Below are 23563 nucleotides of genomic sequence, written 5' to 3' on the forward strand. Positions count from 1 at the left end.
AGAGGGAGAAAGCAGCTGGTGCAAATGCCCCGGGGTGGGAAGAGGCTTGGCCTGTTTGAGGGAGAAGGATTTGGGCTGAAGTCAGAGGTTGGTGGCCGGGCCAGCTGCCTTGGGGCCTTGGACACCAAATTACAAAGGAATTTCAACTTTGTTCTAAGGGCAGCGGGAAGGCCTTGGAAGGTTTTTAGCAAGAGAGAGACGGGATTTGATCTTCAGGAAGGTCCCTCTCATGGTTCTGTGGGGAGCGACCCGCTCAGGGCTCTGTGGCGTTAATCCAGGTGGCTCTGGGGGTAGCAGGAGGGGTGGAGAGAGTGGGCAGATGCATGAGGTTCTGGACAAAGGCGGTAGCACCTGGGTGGGACACGGGAAAATGGTAACAATTCGGTAGGTGGGGAGGTTTGGGGAGGAAAAGCCAGTTAGGTTTTGAAGTCGTGAAGTTTGAGATGCCTACTGGTGACCCAAGGGGGACGGCAGCAGGCAGCTGGAAGTCGTAAATCCTAGGAGCGCGGCTTGCCTTGGAGGAGCCCGTGGTTCCACGGAGACGGAGCGTGGTTCCACGGAGACGGAGCCTGGCTCCGGAGAACAGGCTTGAGGTCTCACTCCTCCCATCTCTACCCACAAGCCTCAAAATCCTGCTTCATTAGATGGGCACCAACCCCGCTGTCTCAAGACTCCCTGTGGAGGAATCACAGAATTTCTCCCAGCTCAGAGATGCCGGGACTCCAGGAGACTTGGCGGCGAGACATCGAGAGGCCGAGTCTCGCTCGGGAGAGTCTGAGAGCCTTGGCCCAGAGGCCAAGGTCACGGTAAATAAGCGTCCCTAAATCCCAAAGGTTGGAACATCCTAAGCTTTCGTGTGACTCCCCTCTGACAACTGTTAGGAGGTTCCTCTCTTTCATGCAGCCTTTTTCCACAGGTGAGAGAAATCTGTCTAAAGTGAACATCAAGGGTGGTCCTAACAGGAAGAATGAGGGGAGGGGCCGAGGGGCCTCCCGCAGCCTTAGAGAGAAATGGGGGGAGGGGAGCACGCCTCACCTGCCGCTCAGGTGCTGCACCTGGGTCTGTCCTCTTTGTCATGAACCGAGATGTGGGCCTACCAGTCCCCTTCCGGCCCACGCCTTTTACCCGCCCCCCGGACCTTGCAGCAACAAAGAAGCCCCCGAATATGATGCAAAGTCTCGCCAATGAGCCGTCACTGGGGTGACTGCAGAATGTCTTGTGAACACGGCCTAGTGGCTGGAACCCCGACCCATCCCCGCATCACAGATGAGGGCACCGGGCCCTGAGCGGGGAGCTTGCCCAGGCCTGTCAGCCCCCTCCCGACGGGGGCTCAAGTCAGGCCAGAGGAGAGAGGTGAGGTGCCTTAGAGACAGCGGTGCGTGGGTCCTGCTTCTGTGTTCAGGGGCCAGGCGGCTCGGGCGAGGCTTCCCCGGCCGTGAAGCCCCAGCGATAGCAGAGCTGGCCTGCTGTGTGGGCACGACCTCAGGACGCAGGGGGCCTGGCACTCAGCACACTTTCTATATTCTTGTCTCTGACGGTAGGAGGCCGGCCTCGTTTCTTTATTCTTTTTCTTTCACTATAACCTGGCTTTCTTTCTATTCTCTGGCCCCAGATTTCTCTTGGCATCTGGGCACTGGCTTGCATTCTCCAAGCGTTTGGGGACCAGAGCGGCGTGGCGGCCCTTGTGAGCAGCAGCATCAAAGCCTGGTTTTCTGGGGCTGGGAGCCTCCTGCAGGCCTGGGCGACACGGGCCCAACTTGCGAGGAAGGAGCCTTCTTACAGATTGGGCTGGGGGGCCGGAGCGGAGCCGGGGGGAGGGGCTGTAACTACCCACGAAGGCCCTGAAATCCAGCCTCGGTCTCTGTGGGAAAGGGGAGAGCGGCCTTCCCAGGGTGCCTGCCTCGAGCTCCAGGGATGCAGATACGGAGCCGCCGGTGCCCCCACCAGGAAGCTAGTCTGCAGGCTGCTAGTGCCCCCCCACCCCCCGCTCATGGGCCTTCTCCCTCTGACTCAGATCTGACGTCTTCTCTCTCCCCCCACCCCCACCCCGTCCCCAAACACCCCCATGGCCTGGCCTGGCCCGCTCCTGGCAGCCGTGGGCGTACAGATGAGGATGGAGTTCCTGCGGCGTACGTTCTGGGCGGCCACCCGGCAGGTGGGTGCCAGGGGTCGGGGGGGGGGGCTGGACGCTCAGGGTGAGGACCCCCGACCTGTGCACCTGGCTGCTGCCACCAGCAAGGCCCTGCCTGCATCTCAGCGCCCGGACCCCCCAGCACACACTCCCCGCGCGTACATGCAAGGCACACACGCCAGGCACGCGCCACGGGCGCACCACACAAGCACACACACACGTCACACCGTGCACATACCCCTTGAGTACACACCACATTCACCAAACGGGTATGGGGCACACCCCTGCACACACATCACAGGTGTGCCGTGGACTCCAACCCCACACGGATGCATCACACACACGCACACACCACACACACACACAGGTGCACAGCTCATGGTTCCCCTCTTCCCTCCAGTGCGGCGCTGCGGAGGGTCCGTGCCCGGAGAGCTGCCAGGACAGTGTGAGCTCCCCACGGGGGGAATACGGTGGGAGAGGGAAGCAGCCCCCAGCCCGCGTCCTCCCGATGGGCCAGCCCCTCCTTCCCTGCAGCCCGGGCTCCACACAGAGGGCCTCCCTACACGGTCGGGCAGGCAGGGGCCGGGGCTCAGCAGCAGGGCCTGGCCTTGACCTCCTTCTGGGTCTCTTCCCAGGACCTGGACTGCTTCGTCATAGACAACAACGGATTCATCCTGATCTCGGAGAGGCCCCAGGAGGTAAGGCACTCGGGAGGCCCAGCGGCCTCGACGGTCAGAGAAAGCCCAGAAGCAATCCCGGCCCAGGGCCAACTAGAGGAAAAGGTCTGATGAAAACGGAGTCTCTTCCTAGAACCACAGCCAGCACCACAAGACCCCCAAATCCAGACTTCTCAACTCACACGCCCAGAGGAAATCTTACGTCTCGGGTCTTCTCCCACGATTGTTGGTAGGGAGTTGTCCACATGATGAGGCCCCAGCTTTTCTGTCTGCAGCCTTGCCCTGGGGGCCTCCCCCAGAGTCCTACACCCGCTCCTACTGCCCACCCCCTACCCCCCTCTGCCTCTCCCCTCTCCCATCAGTCCGTTCAGGCGGCTGTAACAAAACCCACAGACCGGGCAGCTTACAAACCACAGTTCTGGGGGCAGGAGGTGCGAGACCAGGGTGCCAGGGGCCGGGGTAGGCCCGGTCCAGGTTGCAGGGCTCTCACTGTGCCCCCTCCTGGTGCGAGGGACAGGGAGGCCTCTGGGGTCTCTTTTCTAAGTGCACCAACCCCACTGTGAGGGCTCTGCCCTGGGGGGCATGTTTCAGCATGTGAATCTGGGGGACACACAGGCCACAGCGCCCACCCTTCTATCTCCTTGGGGCCGGGTCCTGGCCTTCCCGCTTCCCGTCTGGACCTCCCTTGTGGGAAATTCTGTCCTAACCCTCCAACCTGGCTTTGCTGCGAAGGGAGTGAACGGTGGCAGCCCCCACCACACGGCACGGCTGCGCACCCAGGAAGCCCCCGTGCCCAGACCGGCTGAGGAGAAGGTACAGCCACAACCTTGTATTTGCTGAGCCCCAACTTATTTATTTAGCCAGAAATTACACCTGAACCAGTGCTGAACACATTCACCTAAAGCGATGCCTTGAAATGAGCCAGAAGCATCAAGGGGCCTCCAGCCTAAGGGACACGGTGTGTGGTCCAGCGGGAGCTTTGCCACTAATCAGACGTGTGGTTGGGTGGCCTGGGCCCATCTCCCCCTCTTGGAATAAGGGCCTGGGCTGCGTGATTTCTCAGGTCTGGGTGCCCGGGTGCCGCAGAGCCGCGGGGAGCGAGCCGATCTATGACAGCAAAGTTACTCAGACTTATATTTCTCTAAGTACGTGTCTACTCAGCGTATTTACCCTTATTTGCTCAGCCATTACATTATCTTATCACCCCGTGTGTAGTTTTAAAAGGCACCTCACATCCTTTGTAAAACAGAGGACGTAAGTGAAATCTAGTTTTCTTCACAGGGTTGGGACCTTCCAGGGGCTTCCACACAGCCCCCTCCCCCCCCCCAACCAGGCCCCATCAGGGGTGGGACGTCCCTCCATCATCTCTGGTGACATTATTAGGCTCATTTTATACCCGAGGGACAAACTGAGGCTCTGCCAGTTTAGGTTATTAACCCAAAAGCTCATGGCTGCAGAAGAGGCAAACTTTGAACCTAGAGATACACGTAGAGCCGCGACTGGGGGGAGGTTCTAGAAGAGCCCTCCCGGGAGGGGGAGCAGGCTGTGGGAGCAGTGGCTTTGATGGGACCGAGAATTTGTAGGGCGGGGCTGGCGTCCTCGCTGGGCTGGTGGGTGTGGCATCCGGTCTGCCAGGGGTCAGCCTCCCGCCGAGCCCCTGTCAGTCTCCGGGGCTGGTGCCAGGGCTCTGGGGGTGGCGGTCTCCTCCCCCTGGACGGCTCTGACCCCAGACTGGGCTGTGAGGCTCTGAGACGGCTCGAGGGGGTAACGGCGTGTGCGGGCAGCCCTGTGTCAGGAGTCACGACGCCTGTGCTCGGTGGACACTGCAGACTAGAGTGAGGCTTGGCCTGAAGGTCCGCGGAGCACAAAGCTGGAAGCCGGGCGCTGACTGTCCAGCCATCCAGCCATTTCTACTTTTTTAAAACTCCTTCACTCCACAGCCCTGCCGCACTTACCTGTTGCTCTGTAACAAGTCACCCCCAGCTGGAGGGCTTACACCCCAAGGCCCACGATCTCCCAGCCTCTGTGGTGAGGAGCCCGGTGTGCTCGGCGGGCGGGCCAGGCTCGGGGTCTCCATGAAGCATCAGCGGGGCCTGACCTGCGAAGGGCCAGATCCCGCTGCCCCGGGGGCCTCCTGGGCTGCGGAGAGCCAGCGAATGTCAGCGGCATGAGGCCGCGGTGCCCTGGGACCGGCTCTCAGAAGGGACAGCGCCACTTGGACCGTGTTCCGTTCACTAGAAGCAGGTCGCTGGGTCCAGCCTACACGCAGGGGAAGGGTACAGAGCCCTGAGGCCCAGGAGGCTGGGCGACTGTGACCCATCCAGGCTGTCCCACCAAAGACCCCTACCCCCTCCCCAGACACACCCAAGAGCCTCAAGGGCCCGTGACCTGGCCCCTCCCCCTTCGTTTGCCCCTCCCCCCTTTCCTCCCTGGGCCTCAGAGTGCGGTAGGGGGACCAGTAGCCTCTGGGGGATTGATAGAAATGCAAGTTCTCAGGCCCCGCCCCAGACCGAGTGAACCAGAAACTGGGAGTGGGCGACCACCTGCACTGCAAGCTCCCCCCACCCCCCGAATGTAATGAGGTCCAAGGACCACTGCCCAGGACTCTGGTGGTGGTCTGGACGCACCTTGCCACCTGGGCTCATGTGCCGGAAGGCCCAGGTGACACTCCCTGTTCTGCCAGGTCCATCCCGGGGCCCAGGGAGGGAGGCCTGTTGCTTCCATGGTGCCAGCGGGGGCTGCCCTCCCGGAGAAGAGGCGGGTGCTCTCTGCCAGGGCAGCCTGTCCTGGAGGTCACGTTGAACGGGGGGCACCTTTCCCCAGTGTCCAGGAGCTTGTCTTACTCTCAGGAAACTCCCCTTCCAGAATCAGGGGTCTGGACAGTGGGGATATTGGTGAATAAGCCTGGAGTCAGGACAGACTTGGGGGACAGGCTCGTGGGGAGGGAGCCAGCCTCACCAGGAGCCTCAGTTCCACCCGGATCAGGAGGCTCAGATCACTCAGCCTCGCCCTGGTCGCTTCACTCACTCTGCCCTTCAGCAAATGCGCAAACAATCACCATGGCCTCTGGGGATCCGCCCGCCAGGATCTCGCTGTCTGGTAACACAGACACACACACATGCACGTGCATAAAACACACACGACAAATCAAGTTTCACCTTCCTGCACGCGGTTCACCCAGAAGTGTTCAAAGAATTCTGCACCTTTTAAAAAACAAATCTGATTGTAACGCCTAGATTAATTTCACACCAACTTAGAATTTAAAAGCACTGAGAGGCGTGGCTGGAGCTGTCCCAGGAGAGGGGCCAGTGGAGCGGAGTCAGATGGGCCACGATTCAAGGGCGTCTGGAGAGGAAACCCAAACACAGGTAAAGTCTGGCACTCAGAGCAATGTCCTCACCCTGCTTTCCCCCCTCCTCGCCCTCACAGATGGGACGATTCCTGGGGGAGGTGGACGGCGCCCTCATGACCCAGCTGCTCAGCATGGGGGTGTTCAGCCGGTAAGTAGGGCAGGCGCCACACACACACCCCCGGAATACACACTGAGGAGGGGGGGTCGGATGCTAAATGGACCAGACAGACTTCAGAGCCCGACCTCAGAACCCACAGTGAGCCCCACAGGGCTCCAGAAGCAGCCTTTCTGAAGCCTGGAACTTGATGGGGGCAGGGGAGGGGGGAGGACGGAGAGCGGGGAGAGGGGCTGAGGTCATGTGACCCTTAGCAGGAAAACCAGATTTGCCGTTCGTTGTCTTTGAAACAGCCCAAGAACAGAAATATCGTTTTCTGACCTGCTGATCACGCACCCTCCTGGATCCGGGTGTCCAAAAACCTGGCTGCGAACTCCCCCAGGGCGGGGGCGGGGTGGGGGATGGGGTCCGGACTGCCATGCCCTGCTTCTGGTTTCAGAGTGACCATGTACGACTACCAGGCCATGTGCAAACCTCCGACCCACCACCACAGCGCCTCCCAGCCCCTGGTCAGCGTGAGTGTCACCCCAGACCCCGCCCCCGCCAGACGCCAGCCTGTCCCTTTCTCTCCAGGGCCCCAGGGCCACTCAGTCCTCTCCCAGTGCCCCCCCGCACGCAGCCCGCTCCCCCGCACCAGGGTCTTATCTGGGCGGCCTCAGGGTGATTGCTCTGGCAGAGGAACAGGCTGCAGCCCCTTTCTTGACTGGTTCCCCACCTTCACCCCCAGTGCCGTCCACACATCATCAGGGACCCCAGAGATGCCACCCAGTGTGATGATGGGCATCGTCCGCCCTACAGTAGGAATTTCCCAGAAAACGCAGCTTTCCACTGCTTCCGCTTCCGGGAAGGGGTGGAGGAGACCCCGGGGTGTGGTCTCTGATGGCGCAGAGCGAGGGGGCCCTGGGGCTCACAGTGTGTTCCCTCTCCTCCCAGCCCATCTCTGCCCTCCTGACTGCTACCAGGTGGCTGGTGAACGAGCTCTTGCTGTGAGTGAGGGGCTGGGGGGCTTTGTGCAGGGGTGGTTTATGAGGGAACCCTTTGAGGGGAGCTGCCGAGGTCCCCACGACCCCAAGGGAGGAGGGTGAGGTCCCCAGGTGGAACCGGCCAGGCCTGTATGGGACGCCCCTCCTACATGCCGCTGCCACCAGGAGCCCTCAGCAGGGACAAGGGTGTCCTGGGGGCGAGAGGCAGACAGCTTAGGGCCCCACTGGAGAGGCAAGCAGGTCTCCAAGATTCACTTGTGCCCGACAGGCTCCTGCTGGAGTGGAGCGCCTGGGGCTCCTGGCGTGGGGACAGCGGGGCCGAGGGTGAGTGTTGTTCCAGCCTCCACCCGGAAACCGTCACCCCAGGGGGAGGGGCAGGGGGCTCCAGAGTCCACCGCTCACATCTGTCCTGTTGGCTTCTCTCATCACCTTCCCTCACCCCTGTGTGACGTCACACCATCCCGGGGTACCACCAATCCACGTGACATCATCCATCCCATGTGACGTCATTCACCCCGTGTAACATCATCCACCTCGTGTGACATCATCCATCCCATGTGACGTCATTCATCCCGTGTGACATCACGCCCGCACCATGCCGTGCACGGGCCCTGGGCAGCCAAGGCCGTCTTCCATCACTGTAAGTAGGGCAGCCAAGGAGCTGGGCGCTGGGCTGGGCGCTTCCCGGGAAGCTCCCTCCATCTGGACCCCCTGACTCCAAAGGCCCCTCCCAACTTACAGCCCTGCTCCTTCGGGGTGTGGGTGTAGCCCAGAGCTCATCCCACACAAGCGCAGCCCTGCCCCAGGGAAATGGAGCACCCCAGCCCTCTCCTGGTCTGAGAGCGCTTACAGCGCCAGGAGGAAATCTGCGTGGTCCCGAGGCCGTGGCCCCTCGCGGGCGAGCGGGGTCTGCTCCCCCAGGGGTGGACGTGGGCCCTCTGGGGCGGCTGCCAGGCCTTTGCCCTGTGTTAGCTGAGTCCTTTCTGAGCCGACTCGAGTGACCACACAGGCCCCACTGAGGAGCCCAGGAGGCTGGGCGTGGGGCCCCCGCCTGGCTCTCCAAGTAGCCACGGGGGCAGGGGGCGGGGGCAGACCCAGGGCTTGTCCAGGAACTTCCCCTTGCAGGGCGCCCGCTGGGACCCCTGCAGGGAGGGAGGGGGGAGAGGACGAAGGGCTGCCGTCTCCCAGGGCCCCCCCCAGCCCCTGCCCTCCTCTCAGCCCCTGGACATCACTGCTGATGGTGAAGAGAGAGACGGGTATCCCCAAGGGTCCCCAAGCGCGTCACCCACACGCAGCCACTCCCCTCCCCCGGCCCCAAGTCCTGGCCGGGAGCCACCTGCCAGTGGACGGGCGTCTCACTCCTGGCGCGGTGACCGCACTGCCCGGGGCATCAAAGCCCATCCCCGCAGCTGTGGCCGAGGCGCCCCTGAATCCACGCCCTTTCCGTGTCCCCACAGCCCACAAGCACAAGAAGCAGGACGTGCTGCAGCCCTGCGACACCACCTACCCCGTGTTCGTGCACGAGACGGCCATCCGGGGGGCCAACGGCGTCGTGGAGTGCGGGAGCTGCCAGAAGTGAGAGGGGCTGAGCGGGACGGGGGAGGGATACCCGCGGGCAAGGCTCAGAGCAGAGACCACAGGCCGCACACCCAGGGCACCAAGTGCGGGGCTGGCCGGGGACGGAGAGGCGGCCGAGGCCAGGGCAGGCTCGAGGAAGGGGCGCCAGCTCTCCCTTAGACGTCCGTCCACACAGGGCTGAGAGGCCCCAGGATGCTCCTGGGAATGGCTGGGGCACCTGGCACTTCCATCCCTGGGTCCCACTCCCGAGGGGAGGTCGCTGGTCCCCCAGCTCCGCCAGGCCCTGACCCAGGGAGGAAGGGAGGCCTGGCTGAAAGTTCTGGCCCGCTGACTCTCACCTGGGCCCCAGGCCGCCCCACCCCCAGGAGGTTCTGTCCTGACCCCGAGGCTATGGTCTCCCCTAGGCTGTGCTGGAGGGAGGGATTCTACCACCACCGCAGCCAGTTTCTCGGGAATATTGTTATTTGTACACTTATCTCAGAGGCTGGCCGTGCGGATACACGAACAGTGTGGGTAAAGCCAAGTCCTCAGAGTAGACGGACTTGATTTAAGAGGAGCTGCGTGACCTTGGGCGCATTACTTAACCCTCTTCTGGCTTCAGTTTTCCCACCTGCAAAACAGGGATAATACCAACCTCATACGGCGCGGTGAAGGTTAAATATATACGTGTGCCTGTGTGCACGTGTGTATGTATGCATGTGCGTGTCCACGTGTGTGTGTGCGCACGTGCATGTAGGAAGTCCTCCACCCCATAGCAGACGCCGGGCGGTGGCTGTCGCCAACGCACTGGCCGAGCGAGGGACCACAACTGGCTTGCACCTGCGCTCCCTGCCCTCCAGGCGGCGTGTGGGACTGTGGGACCACCTCACGGCCCAGCGCGAGCACTGCATCCCCACCCGGAGCAGGGGCGGCCACGCAGCCCAGTTTGCTTGGGACAGTCCTGACTTGCTGTTCCCATGTGTGTCAACAGCAGCTCCTGTCCCCTCCCCTGCAGATGTCCGGGCTTCCTCACTTCCAATCTGCTAGGAAAGGAGCAGAGCAGCTGCAAAGGCTCGTGGGGAAAATAAGCCATGCAGCCCATCGGTTGCTGGGACGGTTCCCGGGCTGCGCCCCCCCCCCGGGCTGACCCGGCCCCTCCTCACACCCGCCTCCAAAAGAGCCTCCCCTACAAGCCCAGGGTCCAGCTGCCGCAGGAACCTCCACAAGCCAACCTCTCTGCCGCAGGACGTTCATGATGCAACAGATTCCCTCCAGCAACCTTCTCCTCCTGGTGACGGACCCCGCCTGTGACTGCAGCGTCTTCCCGCCAGTCCTGCAGGAGGCTACGGAGGTCAAATATATCCTCCCGACCCTCCAGCATGTACGGGCGAGGGAGGGGTGGCGGGTAGGACATGACACTGAGGGGCTCAGATTTTGAGAGGCAGGGGCCAGCCTCCCTTTTGCCACCAACACCACCCCTCCCCCAAGAGCATCGCTACCTGTCCTCCCCCCTCCCCGGGGCCCCGGTGCTGCTTCTGACCCCGGAAGCCGCTTCCAAGGCAGCTGGTCCCACCAGAGGTCAGTTCTTCCAGAGCTCAGCCCCCAGAGTCTCCAGTATCAGCTCCGTCGGCAGGTGTGTTCACCTTAACAGGGAATTCTGCACATAACGCCACAGTCAAGTGTGACAAGATGCGCTCCCGGAAGCTCCGCCGGCGACCGGATGCCTGCCACGCCTTCCATCCAGAGGTAGGGGCTGGGGGGGGGGGCTCCATCCCCAAACCCTCAGCCCTGAGCTTGTGCCCTTCAGATGCGAGAGCGTCTGGACACGTGGATGCAGCTGTGAGGGCACCTCCGTGGATGACTGGAATCACCCATACGTGTGCATTCACGCTGGGCCCCGTGTCATTCAGATACTAAGTCAGCGGGAGGGACCCAGGGGTGTTTTACAAGGAGAGCCGCATCTCCCAGGGTCGGGGCCCTCAGTGCGTTATAACACATCCTCTCCATACAGCCCTCACTGCACTCAGCTCCACGTGGTCCAAGCAAGTAGAAGGAAACCGTTAGGCACATAATACCGCTGGTGACCGGCCCTGTGCACCCACCACGTAGCTGGGCTCCTTGTACATGGGGCCGTCCTTGCTGGACATGGCTGCCTCCACACCCAAGATGCTCCCAGAGTCCAGGGCTTCTCTGAAGCCCTTCTAAGAGGATGAGCCCACAGCCCCTCCAAGGCTGGGGCCAGCGAGAAGGCTCGAGTCCAGCTCTGGGGCTGAGTGAGCAGCCTCTGCCTTCCCCTAGAAGGCAGGGGTCTAAGAAAGGGGGCAGTGTTCCCTCCGCTTGCTGGAACTTCCCTCTCTCCCCAGCCCCTTGGCCCCTATTAGTTGGCCCCAGCGATCCCTCTCCAGACTCCCGGCCACCTCTGCCTGGGGCGGTCACCCCATCGTGAATGCTCTGGGTTCACAGGAGAATGCCCAGGACTGTGGCGGCACCTCGGACACCTCAGCCTCACTCCCCCTGTTCCTGCTGCCTCTGGGTGCCTGGGTACTGCTGCCCCAGCTGCTGCGGTGACACCTGCTCCGGCCGGCCAGTTTTGACAAGGTGACCCTTCCAGAGACATTGTAAAGAGTCAGCAGCTGAAGTGGAGTCCAGCGCTCTACACTTAGGTTCTCACCCAGGTCCATGCTCATCCCAGTCTTGGGCTGATGGTCCCCTGCCCCCGAGATTGCTGGACGGAACCAGAAATCACTCCCAGAGACCTTCCGGGTGCCTGGTACCGTCCACCCCGCGTCTCAATGGGCAGCCTCCCTGCCCTCCTACCTTCTCTTTGGAGTCCAGCGTGAACTCAATTTGGACCAAGACAAAAGAGTTTTGTTCCGTCTATTCCCCAGAAGTCCAGACCCAGCCAAAGAAAGGAGCAGCTCTTTCTAATGAATCTGGTTGGTCTTCAGTAGAATCCAAGGACTTCAATGTACTGAGAAAGAGGAGAGGAATGAGGCCAACAGCAGAAAGGGGAGGAGGGCAGGAACGGGCCCCACGGGAAACACATCTGCCCTAGGGTGAGATGCCTGATGGGGGATCAGCTCAGCCTCCCAGTTGCAGCTCAAAAAATGTGTGTGTGTGTGCGTGTGTATGTGCGTGTGCGTGAGAGAGAGACAGAGAGACAGAGAGAGACAGAGAAAAGGCAGGGTCCTTTACATGAACATGGCCACACATGATGTCCACAAACTGTTGCTATTAAAAACATCTTTCCAAAGCCCTAGTGTTTGCATCCTTCTAAGAAAAAGCCAGTAGGATGAGCTATACAGCTGCTACCTCGGAAGAGGATACGAAGTCAGGGGAGGTGGCAGGGACAGCTGCAGCCAAGCAGAGGGGTCCCAGGAAAAAGAGGGGTCTTCACGGTGGCGTGGTCAGGGGGCTCCTGAGAGCTCCAGGCCCCCAGGAGGTCCAGGTCCCAGGCTGGTCTTTTTCTGGCCACTGATCTACGAGACTACCTGACTCTGTCCCTGGGGTTGGAACTTTGGGGAACACTGCAATTTGCAAAGCGGACTCCAGTGGGAAGGGAGACACATCTGGGTACCCCTCCCTCAGGGTCTCGGTGCCGGGGCTTCCTCCCCCGTAGAGCCGGCTCCCCAGGGACCACAGTCCCCACTGTGGGAGCAACACTAAAGGCGGAACAGTGCAGAAACTCTGGGGTGGCCTCCGATCTCTGAGTTTAACCGGCCTCCCAGGAGGAGGTCCAGCCCAGCCCCATGACGAGCAAGGACCATGTGCGCTGGGCCTCTGGGGACCCCCTCCCAGCCCCCCACACTCGCACGTGCAAGCTTCCCACCAGCAAACAGCCTCGCCAACTCCTTCAAACACATGATGACGTTCGTGAAGCGCCTTCCACGTGAGGACACGTTACTCCCACTGCTGTCACGTTCCCCATATCTACCTGTGAGGTGGGCACCAGTGGCCCAGTGACAGCTGAACTCCAGCCTCAGAGAAGGTGAGGGCCAAGGCCAGCTCACTCAGCAGCCAGTTTGCGAGGCAGAACAGTGCTTGGAGAGCTGAACGCACCGTGGAAGTAACAGGCACCAACTCATCCAACCCGTACAACCACCCTCCGCCGTGGGCCCTATTTGCTCCTGGAACAGGAAGCCCAGGCTCGGAGTTGAAACCTGGCTCCAAGTTATCGGAAGAGTATTGTGAGGCGTGAACGCGAGGCTCATATACTGAGCCTGAAACTGTGTGGCCTGCAGTCAGCACTAGTTACATGTCACCTACTCTCATCTACCAGAGCATCCTGTTTCGTGGCGGAGAGCCTGGAGAAATGACCATTTGGATGTCAAGAACAACAGGCGAGGTCACAGGTGCCCACCTGGCACAGGTGGGCGAGGAGGCAGCGGGGGGCCCGTCTCCCGCCCCCTCGGCTGCTGCAGCCCAGCTCCCCACTTGGTGTCACAGAGACCTCGTGGCAACAGCCCCTCCCTGCTGGGGCCCCTGTCTACCCTGCACCCTTCTGCAGCAACAGTACAAGCCCAGACCCTGACCGTCAGCCTCTCTCCAGGACAGCGTCCCATTCCCCACCCAACCAGGGAGAGCCTTTTCAGGCAAATTTATCAACTCTCTTGGCCAGGTAATTTTTTAAATATTTATTTATTTATTTAGGCTGCACCAGGTCTTAGTGGCAGCACACAGGATCTTTAGTGGTGGCATGCAGACTTCTTAGCTGTGGCATGCGAACTCTTAGTTGCAGCATGCATGCAGGATCTAGTTCCCCGACCAGGGATCGAACCAAGGCCCCCTGCATTGGGAACACAGAGTCTTATCCATTGAACCACCAGGGAAGTCCCGGCCACATAATTTAAAAACCAAGCTTAGGCATGCCCTAGAGCCCTCACGCTGCAACTACTGAGCCCGTGTGCCACAACTACTGAAGCCTGCACAGCTACAGCCCGTGCTCCACAACAAAAGAAGACGCCACAATGAGAAGCCCATGCACCGCGACGAAGAGTAGCCCCGGCTCGCCACAACTAGAGAAAGCCTGCGCGCCGCAACGAAGACCCAATGCAGCCAAAAATTTAAAAAATGAGGGACTTCCCTGGTGGCACAGTGGTTAAGCATCCGCCTGCCAACGCACAGGACATGGGTTCAAGCCCTGGTCCGGGAAGATCCCACACGCCGCGGAGCAAATAAGCCCGTGCACCACAACTACTGAGCCTGAGCTCTAGAGCCCGTGAGCCACAACTACCAAAGCCCACGCGCCTAGAGCCTGTGCTCTGAAACGAGAAGCCACTGCAATGAGAAGCCTGCACACCGCAGAGAAGAGTAGCCCCCGCTCACCACAATTAAAGAAAGCCCGTGTGCAGCAGTGAAGACCCAATGCGGCCAAAAATAAATAAACTTAAAAAAATAAATAATTTATTTTAATGTAAAAATTAAATAAATGAAAACCAAACTTAGGAAGTGCTGGGGTAACTCCTGGCCTCGTCTGCTTCAGCCCCGTCTCCGCATGGCCAGGAGTGGACTGTAAGGCCTGAACTCCCTTTCAGAACCAACGGAAGCAAAAACCGTTTGATACACTATAGTTCTAACCACCCCCAAAGGACAGCAGGGGGCAGCCTGGCTCAAGCTAAAGAGCCATCACCTTGATTTCTGAGGAACAAAGTTAAAACCAAAGCCATTTAATCGATGGCAAGATTCTGGGGACAGAGTCCTGAAATCCCTATTCCTATAAACACCGTCACCTCGTGGGAGACCAAGAGCGCAAGGTACTGCCAGTGCCTTCCTCAGGGCAGGGATATACTAACTCCTAAGCCTGCCTAGTAATGTGTGTATTTTAATGGAAGTGCTGCTGTCAGGTAAAAGGCTCCAACCACCGCTTCACAACGCCACGTGGAGTTTCGGTTTGGGAGGGCAAGGGAGCAGACACCTCTCGAAGTCAAAGAAGCAAACACGGAGGAGAAATGAGAGCAAGAGGTTGGGAAAGACGCTAGCCAATCCCTGCGGCTCATCTGAGGGATGCTGACCTCGGGGAGCTGGGCTCACAGGTGAGAAAGCGGGGCCGGGTCCCAGCAGGCCCGGGCGCTGTCCGCAGGCCAGGGCAGCAGTGAGAGGCCTTCCCTCCCGCGTGGCTGGACATCTGCCATCACTGCGGAAGGTAGGGCTGGACTGGACTTGTTTGCCCCAAGGCAGGCAGCTGAAGGTGGGAAAATCCCTCCAGCGGGACACAGGGACTGGGGTCAGTGCTCTGTGCGGAGCAGACCCCTCTGGAGACCAGGGATTATCCCTGGGGTGATTCGGAAGCAACGGCACCTGGAGCCGTCTCCAGGCTGCAGAGCCCTAGCAACCGTCGGCCCAGATTCAAACACATCCCTATCCACTTCCTTTCCAAGGCCACGGACATGGCTAAGAAAGCCTTCCAGCTCAGCAAAGGACTAGGGAAAACCAGGCGGTGTCTGTAGGCCTCGAGGACTGTCACCAAGAACAGGACGCCACCAGTTCCCATTCCCAGGTGACCTACGCAAAAACCCTCAAGTAATTTCTACACTTAAAGTGAGAATTCATCCAAATACTGGAAATCCCCCTGAAAATACTAAATTTACCTAAGGCAAAAGGGTTGGGATTTCCTCTCTTTTCTCAAATTACATGGAAGGGCTAACAAACGCCCAACCTTCGGGTCAATATACATGAGACCCTTTAATCCAGTGTTCTTATTCGTGTAAAGAATGCTGGCATGGGCGTCAGACCTACCCCTTGTAGCCTCCTCACCTATAAAACAAGAGACGTGTTCGGTGGGTGCTGCTTACCGTCAGATGAGGCATTGAGGCCTTTAACAGATCCCTCTGCATGAGGCACTCCTTAGGTAGTATTTTTGTAACTTTAACAATAAATTAAGAACTGCCCCTTAGAGCTAGCTCTCCCCTCCATTCTACACCTGGTACCCCCAGTTATGATGAAAGCATGAAGGCTGGGAAAATCTGAGTTGGGCGTAAGCACTTTGTTTTTTAAACTGCACCATCTTTATTAACTCATTACTATCCTGCCTGCCTTATAACACATTAAGAAAATTCAATGGAAACGCAAAATACACAAATTACAAGGCTATCTAAAATTGCGAGAATTTTCAACTTGCGCAAACCCTCAACGTTATATGTGGAAGTGACAGTATACAATATAACTTTCAAACAATTGGTAGCCCAACTGAGTACACACACCCCCTAAATGTCCTCAGATACTCTATTCAGTATAGAAACTACCCCTAGTGGCCAAAGAATTCTATTAATAATTCCACAAGATCTTAACTTGTTGAAAAGTTAGTCCACGGAGAGCTTTTTCAGAATGGTCTTCAGCACTCAGACTGGGACATTTCCGAAAATTTAAGCTTCAGTGACTAAGTTCAGGCTTCAAGTAAGAAGTACCAAAAGGAAAGCTGAGGCAGTAAAAACAACAAAGTTCATATTCCATTTGGTTCTTTTTATTAGAAGGTGAGCAATACAGCAAGTAGGGAAATCCCATGGTGAATGGAACCATCACATAAATGCCTTTCTGGAATCCCAACCCTCTACGATCCCCAAAATTGTGCTTTGTGGCTTCAGCAACTTATAAACGGTAAAGGGAAAAATACTGAAAAGGCCACTATTTAATGGTGAAAGGATGAAGCTGTTAGCGGTCCTAACCAGCCTAGGACCCAAAAAGAAAATTAAAATCTGCACAGAGCAAGCAAGCCTCTGCCTGCTGAGAGTAAGGCATCCAGGCGCCAACCTGTGAGAGTTCTCAGTGAGCTGAGACGTGCGCGAACGGCGGGGTAGGAGCTGCAGACACACCCGCGGAGGGGCGTACACGCCGCCACGCTCCCCAGAGCGAGCAGTGGCTGCTACTGGAGGAGGTCTTGAGTGGTGCTCGCTTCATTTTCCTAAGGGTCTGTGCTATGTTGAGCCAGATTCCGCTCCTCCTTTGCAGTGTGGGGCGACCGGGCCCTGGACTGCCGCTTCTGTTGGTGGCGTCACAGGGCTGTGCAGACACACGCCCTGTCCCCCGAGGTGCGTGACCAAAGAGCAAGTGTGGCTTCTGACATGTGCTGCTGCTTCATGAAGCGAAGTGTGCTTCCTCCCAGGTGGGCCCGTCCTGCTGGGCTGGGCTTCCCCATGGGAGTGACACCGCTCATCCTTCTGCCGGCACGGCACCAGCTCCCCCACTGAGTCTTTCGCTGAGCCCACCCGGCACCCAGGGCAGTGACCTCACTCAGAATCAAAACTCTCGTAAGTTCTTCGCAAGTTCTTCAATGGATTCTTTCTTCCTGGCTCCCAGCTTTTGCTGGAGATTGGAAGGGGCGAGAAAGTATAACCAAGGAAAAACCCCATACTGAATAAATAGGAGACCCTTCCCATGCTCCCAAACACCCCCTGGAGGCTGCCGACCCCCACGCTCAGGGACTCGATGTTCACTGCTAGTCCCCGCCACCCCGAAGATGTAGTTTAACCGCCTGGAATCTTGGCTGAGAGTAAGAAACTGGACTCAAGGGTTATTCTGATGGCCCTCCCATGAGCCCAGGTCAGGATTCCGTGAGCCAGACCCTCCCCTACTGCCTTCTGACACCCTAACAGGGCACCTCTGGGACATGAGCAGCCTTTTTCACTTCGAGCAGCTCTTCAAAGACTTAACAGCTTCCAGGATCTGGCCAGACCCCATGGCAATAACATAGCATTTCCTTGTAAGACTCGCCACCACACTAGCCCTGAAAAGTGGGGTCCTGGGGTGCTGGCCACTCAGGCACTGGCGGGGCAGTGGGCTCTGCTTTAGGGGCATGCCGCTGGCTTTCCTGTTCGTGGAGAGGTGATGCACCTGCCACCCAGGGTCACCAGGACAGCACCACAGGCAAACGCTCTCTCACCCACGTAAATGTGTCAGGGGCACCTGGAATCCCTCTGTGGCTGGCTCCATGCCAGGAACTATGATGCCAGGAAAGGTCGATTTTTATTCCCGGGGGGAGGAAGGGTAGTTTCATGGAGGAAAACGTACAGGGTGGTCCAGAGCTCCACAGCAAAGACACGGAACACTCTCAGCAGCCAAGTCGCCACCAAGTTGAAGAGGACGCCAGGAAGGACTGCGATGGGCCCCTGTGCCAACAGTGCCCCCCCCCACCGCCCCTCTGCCAGCCTAAGTGACTTTCCCAAGTAGGTGGCTCTCTCTAATGACACAGTCACTAGAGCCTTGATCTAACACATCCTGTTAGCCTCTCACGCGCTGTTTCCACTGAGAAAACGCACGCTGCTCCCGTCCACCTTGGGGCTCCCGAGGGCTCTCAGGTGCGAGAGCGGCCATGCGACTGCCGGGCTGGGCCGTAGGCTCTGCCCCACCAGGGCCCAAGGTATGCCAGCCTTCAGAAGGCACCCTGGTGCACAAGGCATTATACATTCTGGGGCTGTCACCTGATCATCCTGCCGTCGCTTGTGCAAAGTTGAAACAGTGTGTGGTACTTGCATGTTTTGTTCTATACAAAAATCGTCCCTCCCTCCCCTACCCCTATGTTTTAAACATTTATATAAATTTTTATTTAAACAGTAAGTTAGAAATCTTATTTACATTAATTTCTTTGTTCTCCCAAAAGCACACCCCACCCCTTATAGGATATAAATGTTCACCGAAACTGGTTTGCGTTACTGTTTTCAGGAGAGAGGAGGGAGAAGAATGAGCCTCCAGCTAAACTGTCCCAACATCTACGAAGAAGCAGGACACGGATCAGAAGCCAGCTTGCCCAGGTCTCACAGTGCCCTCACTCAGCAGACCCAAGAACAAGGCAGGGTTTGGGTCGTCTCTCCTCTTCTCCACCTCTGAGGTGGGATTTATTTTTGTTTTCTCTTCCCAGTTGCAGACCACCTGGAGCCCTGGGGCATCACAAAGCCCACGAGGCTGCCAGGGTTTGGGGCTCCTCTGGTACTGGCGTCGCCGGCCAGTGAGGGGGGCCTGCAGGCACCGCAGGCCCTGGTTAAGGGTCACAGTCCCCGGCCACCGGCAGGTATCACAGTGCATCTTCTTCACTGCAGCCTCCGCCGATCATGAAGCGGAACTCCTGGAGGTTCGAGACACCGTGGAAGTGAACGAAAGCGCCGGCCACCACGAAGATGTGGAAGAGCTGATGGGAGTGAAACTGGAGCAGGGCGGGGTGTGGGGGGAGAGACACACATTGTTAAACGTTGGCAGAAGGTCCTGAAGATCATTTACGCTGAGCAGGGGGCGGGAGTGGATGCCACAGCTCAGATTCCAGGCATCCACAGACCTCGGAGCATGCGGCAGGCATATCACATTCTGCTGAGTTGAAGGCCAGCTGTCCCCACAGAAATCAAGCTGCAGTCCTAAGCTCGAGACATGAACACATGCGTGCCTGACACTGGGGACTTGGCGGACTCGGGGCAGGTGCTGCCAACAGGCCACAAAGCCCTGAGGACCCCGTGATGCTGAGCAGCAGGTGACGGTCAGACACAGGGGTGTTTCCCTCACTGCTGTCATGGACTAGGACATCACTTAAATGCTGCTCTCCTAGGAAACAAAGGGACTTCCAGGATGGGGTAGAGGGTCAAAATACCTGGTGGCTAGAGTTTCCTTCAGCTCTAAGACGCCAGAATTACATGAAGATACGACATCAAAAGACTAGTAGAGGGGGACTTCCCTGCTGGCGCAGTGGTTAAGAATCCACCTGCCAATGCAGGGGACACGGGTTTGAGTCCTGGTCCGGGAAGATCCCACATGCCGCGGAGCAACTAAGCCCACGCGCCACAACTACTGAAGCCCGCGCACCACAACTACTGAAGCCCACGCACCACAACTACTGAAGCCCGCACGCCTAGAGCCTGTGCTCCACAACAGGGGAAGCCACTGCAATGAGAAGCCCGCGCACTGCAACGCAGAGCAGCCTCCCCGCTCGCTGCAACTAGACAAAGCCCGCGCACGGCAACGAAGACCCAACACAGCCAAAAATAAATAAATAAATTTATTTTTTTAAAAAGACTAGGAAAGGGACTTCACTGGTGGTGCAGTGGTTAAGAATCTACCTGCCAATGCAGGGGACACGGGTTTGAGCCCTGGTCCGGGAAGATCCCACATGCCGCGGAGGAACTAAGCCCATGCGCCACAACTACTGAGCCCGCGCACCTAGAGCCCATGCTCTGCAACAAGAGAAGCCACTGTAATGAGAAGCCCGTGCACTGCAACGAAGAGTAGCCCCCGCTCGCCGCAACTAGAGAAAGCCCGCGCGCAGCAACAAAGACCCAACACAGCCAAAGATAAATAAATAAATGTATTTATTTATTATTATTATTTTAAAAGGACTAGGAAAGCAGGGCCTTCTACTTCCTTCTCAAGTCAGAAGCTGGTCTACAAGCATGTGATGGTTCTGATTTAACTTGTTCTGTTGAATGCTAGTTCATATCAAAGGGGGTTATTGCTCAGTGTACCAAGTATCACTTCAAAACTTACACTATTCTCTCATTATAGTCTCAACATGAAAAATGGCAAAACTAATTATCAAGGGAAAGACACTGATTTTAGAAGTGTAAACTAGAGGGATCCACAAGCCACTTCCGAAGAAATACTTCCTAGGAAGCCAAAGGGGATTCATTTTCCAAAAAGGCGGGGAGGGGTGTGAAAATTTCTCCATATCAATGTCAAAACCATGATGAGGCAATCTCAGAAAGATAAATTTGATCCTCTGGAGTTCCAAAGATGACCTAAGTTAGCATCTTCCTGTATGTGAATAGCTAGGCTTTGAGGACACAGAGGACCAGCTCAGTTTGTGACCATCAGTAGCTGCATGGGGAGCAGAATCCCGGAAGGTCAGACCGACGTCAGGCAGCACCGCACTGTTGACACGCCTCAGGCCACCTTCAGTTACAAAAGTGTCTGTCTATTGGCCCCTTGTATTTTCTGCCCCCTCTCTCCTCCTTTCTTACCATTAACCACATCTAGTTGTCCTACCTCCTCTTCCAGCCAAACACGTGTATCAGTCCCTCATTACAAATCACTGAATTTTGGTATCAAAAAGGACCTTGGTAAAAACCTGGTCTGTCACCCTCATCTCATACACGAGGAAACCAGACGAAGAAGGACTAGAAGACCTGCCACACAGTGTAGGACACAGGAGCACAGACTGAAATTCCACTCCTGCCACCTAATAGGCAGGGGTGCTGGATAAGGAGTTACCTAATCTCCCGAACCCTCATTTCCCAAGCTGTCGAGTGAAGGCACTGATAGCAGCTGTTACACTTTACGGGGCCAGTGTATCTAATGAGGCCGTCCCTGTAAAGTGCTCCCTCAGCTCTGTGCCAGGCACCACCGCATGTCAGTTACCAATAAACACTAGTCAGTACGGTACTTACTGTCCAGAGAGACACAAATCATGAGGGAGACTGAGGGCTAGGATACACATATCTGGATTCTGAGTCTGAACCTTCCTCAATTATTCCACTTCCCCGTCTGCCAATAACCCACTAACAGATAGACGGATAGACACTGACCACCCCTGACCATACTCACCCAGATGTCACACTTGCCGGGAAAGAAGCGCTCGGGGATGCGGGCAGCGTACAGGGCTGCTCCCGTGATATACAGGCTGGCCATCAGCATCAACCAGCCGATCTGCCCTATGGTGGCGGCCTTCAGGAAGCCCTCCGAGATGACATAATGCAAGGTGGGAATGACGCCACTCAGGCCAAGGCCCAAGAACACTCCTGGGAATCGTAAGAACACAGTGAAAACGAGGAAGGAGCACTTTGGCACGGTACCAGTGATTCTGTAAACTGAATATTTCACAGCAGGATGCAACAACATCAGCTTTTTGGTCAAAAGGAAAATGAAGGTTCTTCAAACTCTGTGATTCTGACATGCAAGACAGCACATCTAAGTTCTAAAAAGGAGATCTATTTACAAATGCAAAGAGCCTCCTGTTGAGAAAGGCTTAGCTTAACAAGTCAGCAGTCTTCAAGGGGTCTGGAATTACGCTGCTGAGTGTTTTAGAAACAGACAGCTCTAGGGGTTTGCTCAAAGCACCCCTAAATGCTGCTTCTTTAAAGACACAGATTCACAGATACTTTAAAGACACAGTACAGAGCAGTTTTACATACTTCATCTTCCCTTTGAGGCACCAGACATTCCTGGGGGGAGAGTAGGGTGGAAAGGACGGAGGTGGGGATGAGGAAGGGAGAGGGACCCAGAGCACCGGTCAGATACAGTGTGTCAGCAAGGCTCCACCACAGCCGACTGCCCTCAAAACCCTCTACAGCAGTGTTTTTCAAACTTCTGGATATGACCTAGGTTATGAGACAAACTGAGTCTGGATAAGCCTTTTTTTTAATGAACTAGACTAAAATAAAAAATATAAAAAAAAATCAGACTGTCTCAAGTGGAGGGTTAAGTGCCATTTTGTCCAAGTTTTATTTTATATATATATATATATATATATATATATATATATATATATATATAAGACAAGACATGTTTAGGGTTGTAACAGAAAATGTCACGATCCAAAAAAGTTTAAAGGTAACGCGGATCTAAAACCACTGTGAAGGGTGTGGGTCAACAAAGCACCACAGGGACGTCCCTCAGCAGCCAGGAGCTGCTCCCACGTTCTGACACACAGGTAAGAATGACCTTTGCCAAACAAACCACCATCTGGTAATAAGCTTTCTCAAAAACAAGGTGCCTATTACTTGCTTTGGATGTTACAAGCAAGCGCCCACCGATGTGCACCAATACCTGTGCACCAATGCCGAGTGCACACTCGTAGATGACACGGGCATCCCCTAGGGTGGAGCAAGGGCAGTTCTGACTCACTATTTCCTACCCCACCCCCCCCGAAACCATCGTGCTCCTATCTCTTCACTGCGTTTCTCCTCCACGTGCTAAGCGGAGGCTGCTCGTGGTCGTGCCCATCATTCCCAAAGCCAAAGGCTCAGGAACGTGGTCCCTCTGATGTGCACAGACCGCAGGCCATGCAGCTCCACTCAGCCGAAGCGTTCCCATCTCTCGTGCTCCGGGCTGAACACCACAGCTGAGCACCGCTGGGGAAACCAAGTTCTCTGCGAGTTCATGATCAGCCTCTCTATTCAAAACGTTGTCTTCTTGTCCAATACCTGTTCCCCCCAAGATTGAGGCATATCACAGGAAAGGGGGGGGACTGAAACCCAGCAGGACCTGGTGGGGCCCTCCCAGGCACAAAAGCCCTTCCGTGTCCCCCATTTCTTATTTGCAGGAAAAAGGTTTCAGCCTCCTAGACCTTTCCTGAGTTCCAAGGGCAGATTCCAACAGTTACTAATTAGACGAGTGAGGGAATGCAGAAGCAAAGGCGGAGCAGTCAAGAACAACAGTGCAGGAAAGGGGCACACGGTCCGGTTCCTCCTCAAGGGACCCAACCTGATGCATGTCTCAGAGCTCTTCTATAGGAACTGGGGCCCACCCGGCGGAGGATGGTGACTTCAGGCTGAGCACAAGCGTGGGGACCCCAGACTGGCTGCAACCAGAAGGCCGACGACTGAGGTTTCTGGAACACCACCCGGTTACCCCCCCATCAATCAATCAGAGGGAGGTCACACACCATGCAGACCTCCCCCAAATTTTGCCTATAAAAACTGTTCCCCCCAAACCATCAGGGAGTTCAAGTTTTCTGAGCACTAGCTGCCCCGGACTCCTCGTCTGGCGCCTTACAATATAAATGCTGCACTGTCCTCCCACAAGCTGGTGTCAGCAGACTGGCACGGCAAGCAGACCCAG

The 23563-nt window shown here is 57.0% G+C and overlaps 2 protein-coding genes across 12 annotated transcripts in view; one reads left to right on the plus strand and one right to left on the minus strand.

Moving 5' to 3' along the window:
- The window catches only part of CACNA2D4 (calcium voltage-gated channel auxiliary subunit alpha2delta 4), a 75717-nt gene extending 64061 nt beyond the window's left edge, over window positions 1–11656 (plus strand). Inside the window, exons 24-35 of the mRNA XM_089920116.1 lie at window positions 2094–2155; window positions 2532–2576; window positions 2767–2829; window positions 6238–6308; window positions 6715–6790; window positions 7209–7261; window positions 7527–7582; window positions 7878–7898; window positions 8716–8833; window positions 10061–10173; window positions 10479–10561; window positions 11279–11656. Coding sequence (XP_089776242.1) covers window positions 2094–2155; window positions 2532–2576; window positions 2767–2829; window positions 6238–6308; window positions 6715–6790; window positions 7209–7261; window positions 7527–7582; window positions 7878–7898; window positions 8716–8833; window positions 10061–10173; window positions 10479–10561; window positions 11279–11383 — 866 coding nt within the window. The 3' untranslated portion in view covers window positions 11384–11656. The remainder of the gene's footprint in view (window positions 1–2093; window positions 2156–2531; window positions 2577–2766; window positions 2830–6237; window positions 6309–6714; window positions 6791–7208; window positions 7262–7526; window positions 7583–7877; window positions 7899–8715; window positions 8834–10060; window positions 10174–10478; window positions 10562–11278) is intronic.
- ADIPOR2 (adiponectin receptor 2) overlaps window positions 1971–23563 on the minus strand; it is a 67214-nt gene continuing 45621 nt past the window's right edge. For 5 of the 11 annotated variants that reach the window (XM_022577171.3, XM_022577166.3, XM_089920114.1 and 2 more), the window contains 2 exons: window positions 21329–21522; window positions 16259–18947 (listed from right to left, as the gene is read on the minus strand). In XM_022577171.3, the coding sequence (XP_022432879.1) occupies window positions 18819–18947; window positions 21329–21522 (323 nt within the window). In that variant the 3' untranslated portion in view covers window positions 16259–18818. Of the gene's footprint in view, window positions 5068–5435; window positions 5684–5766; window positions 10149–10355; window positions 10459–11632; window positions 11787–16258; window positions 18948–21328; window positions 21523–23563 lie in introns of those variants that run through there. The other 6 variants (XR_016394840.1, XR_016394838.1, XR_016394837.1 and 3 more) reach the window with 6 other exon arrangements.

This window comes from Delphinapterus leucas, chromosome 11, assembly GCF_059928025.1.
Source record: "Delphinapterus leucas isolate spDelLeu-1000000601 "Yukka" chromosome 11, BTC_Dleu_Yukka2, whole genome shotgun sequence".
NCBI lineage: Eukaryota > Metazoa > Chordata > Mammalia > Artiodactyla > Monodontidae > Delphinapterus > Delphinapterus leucas.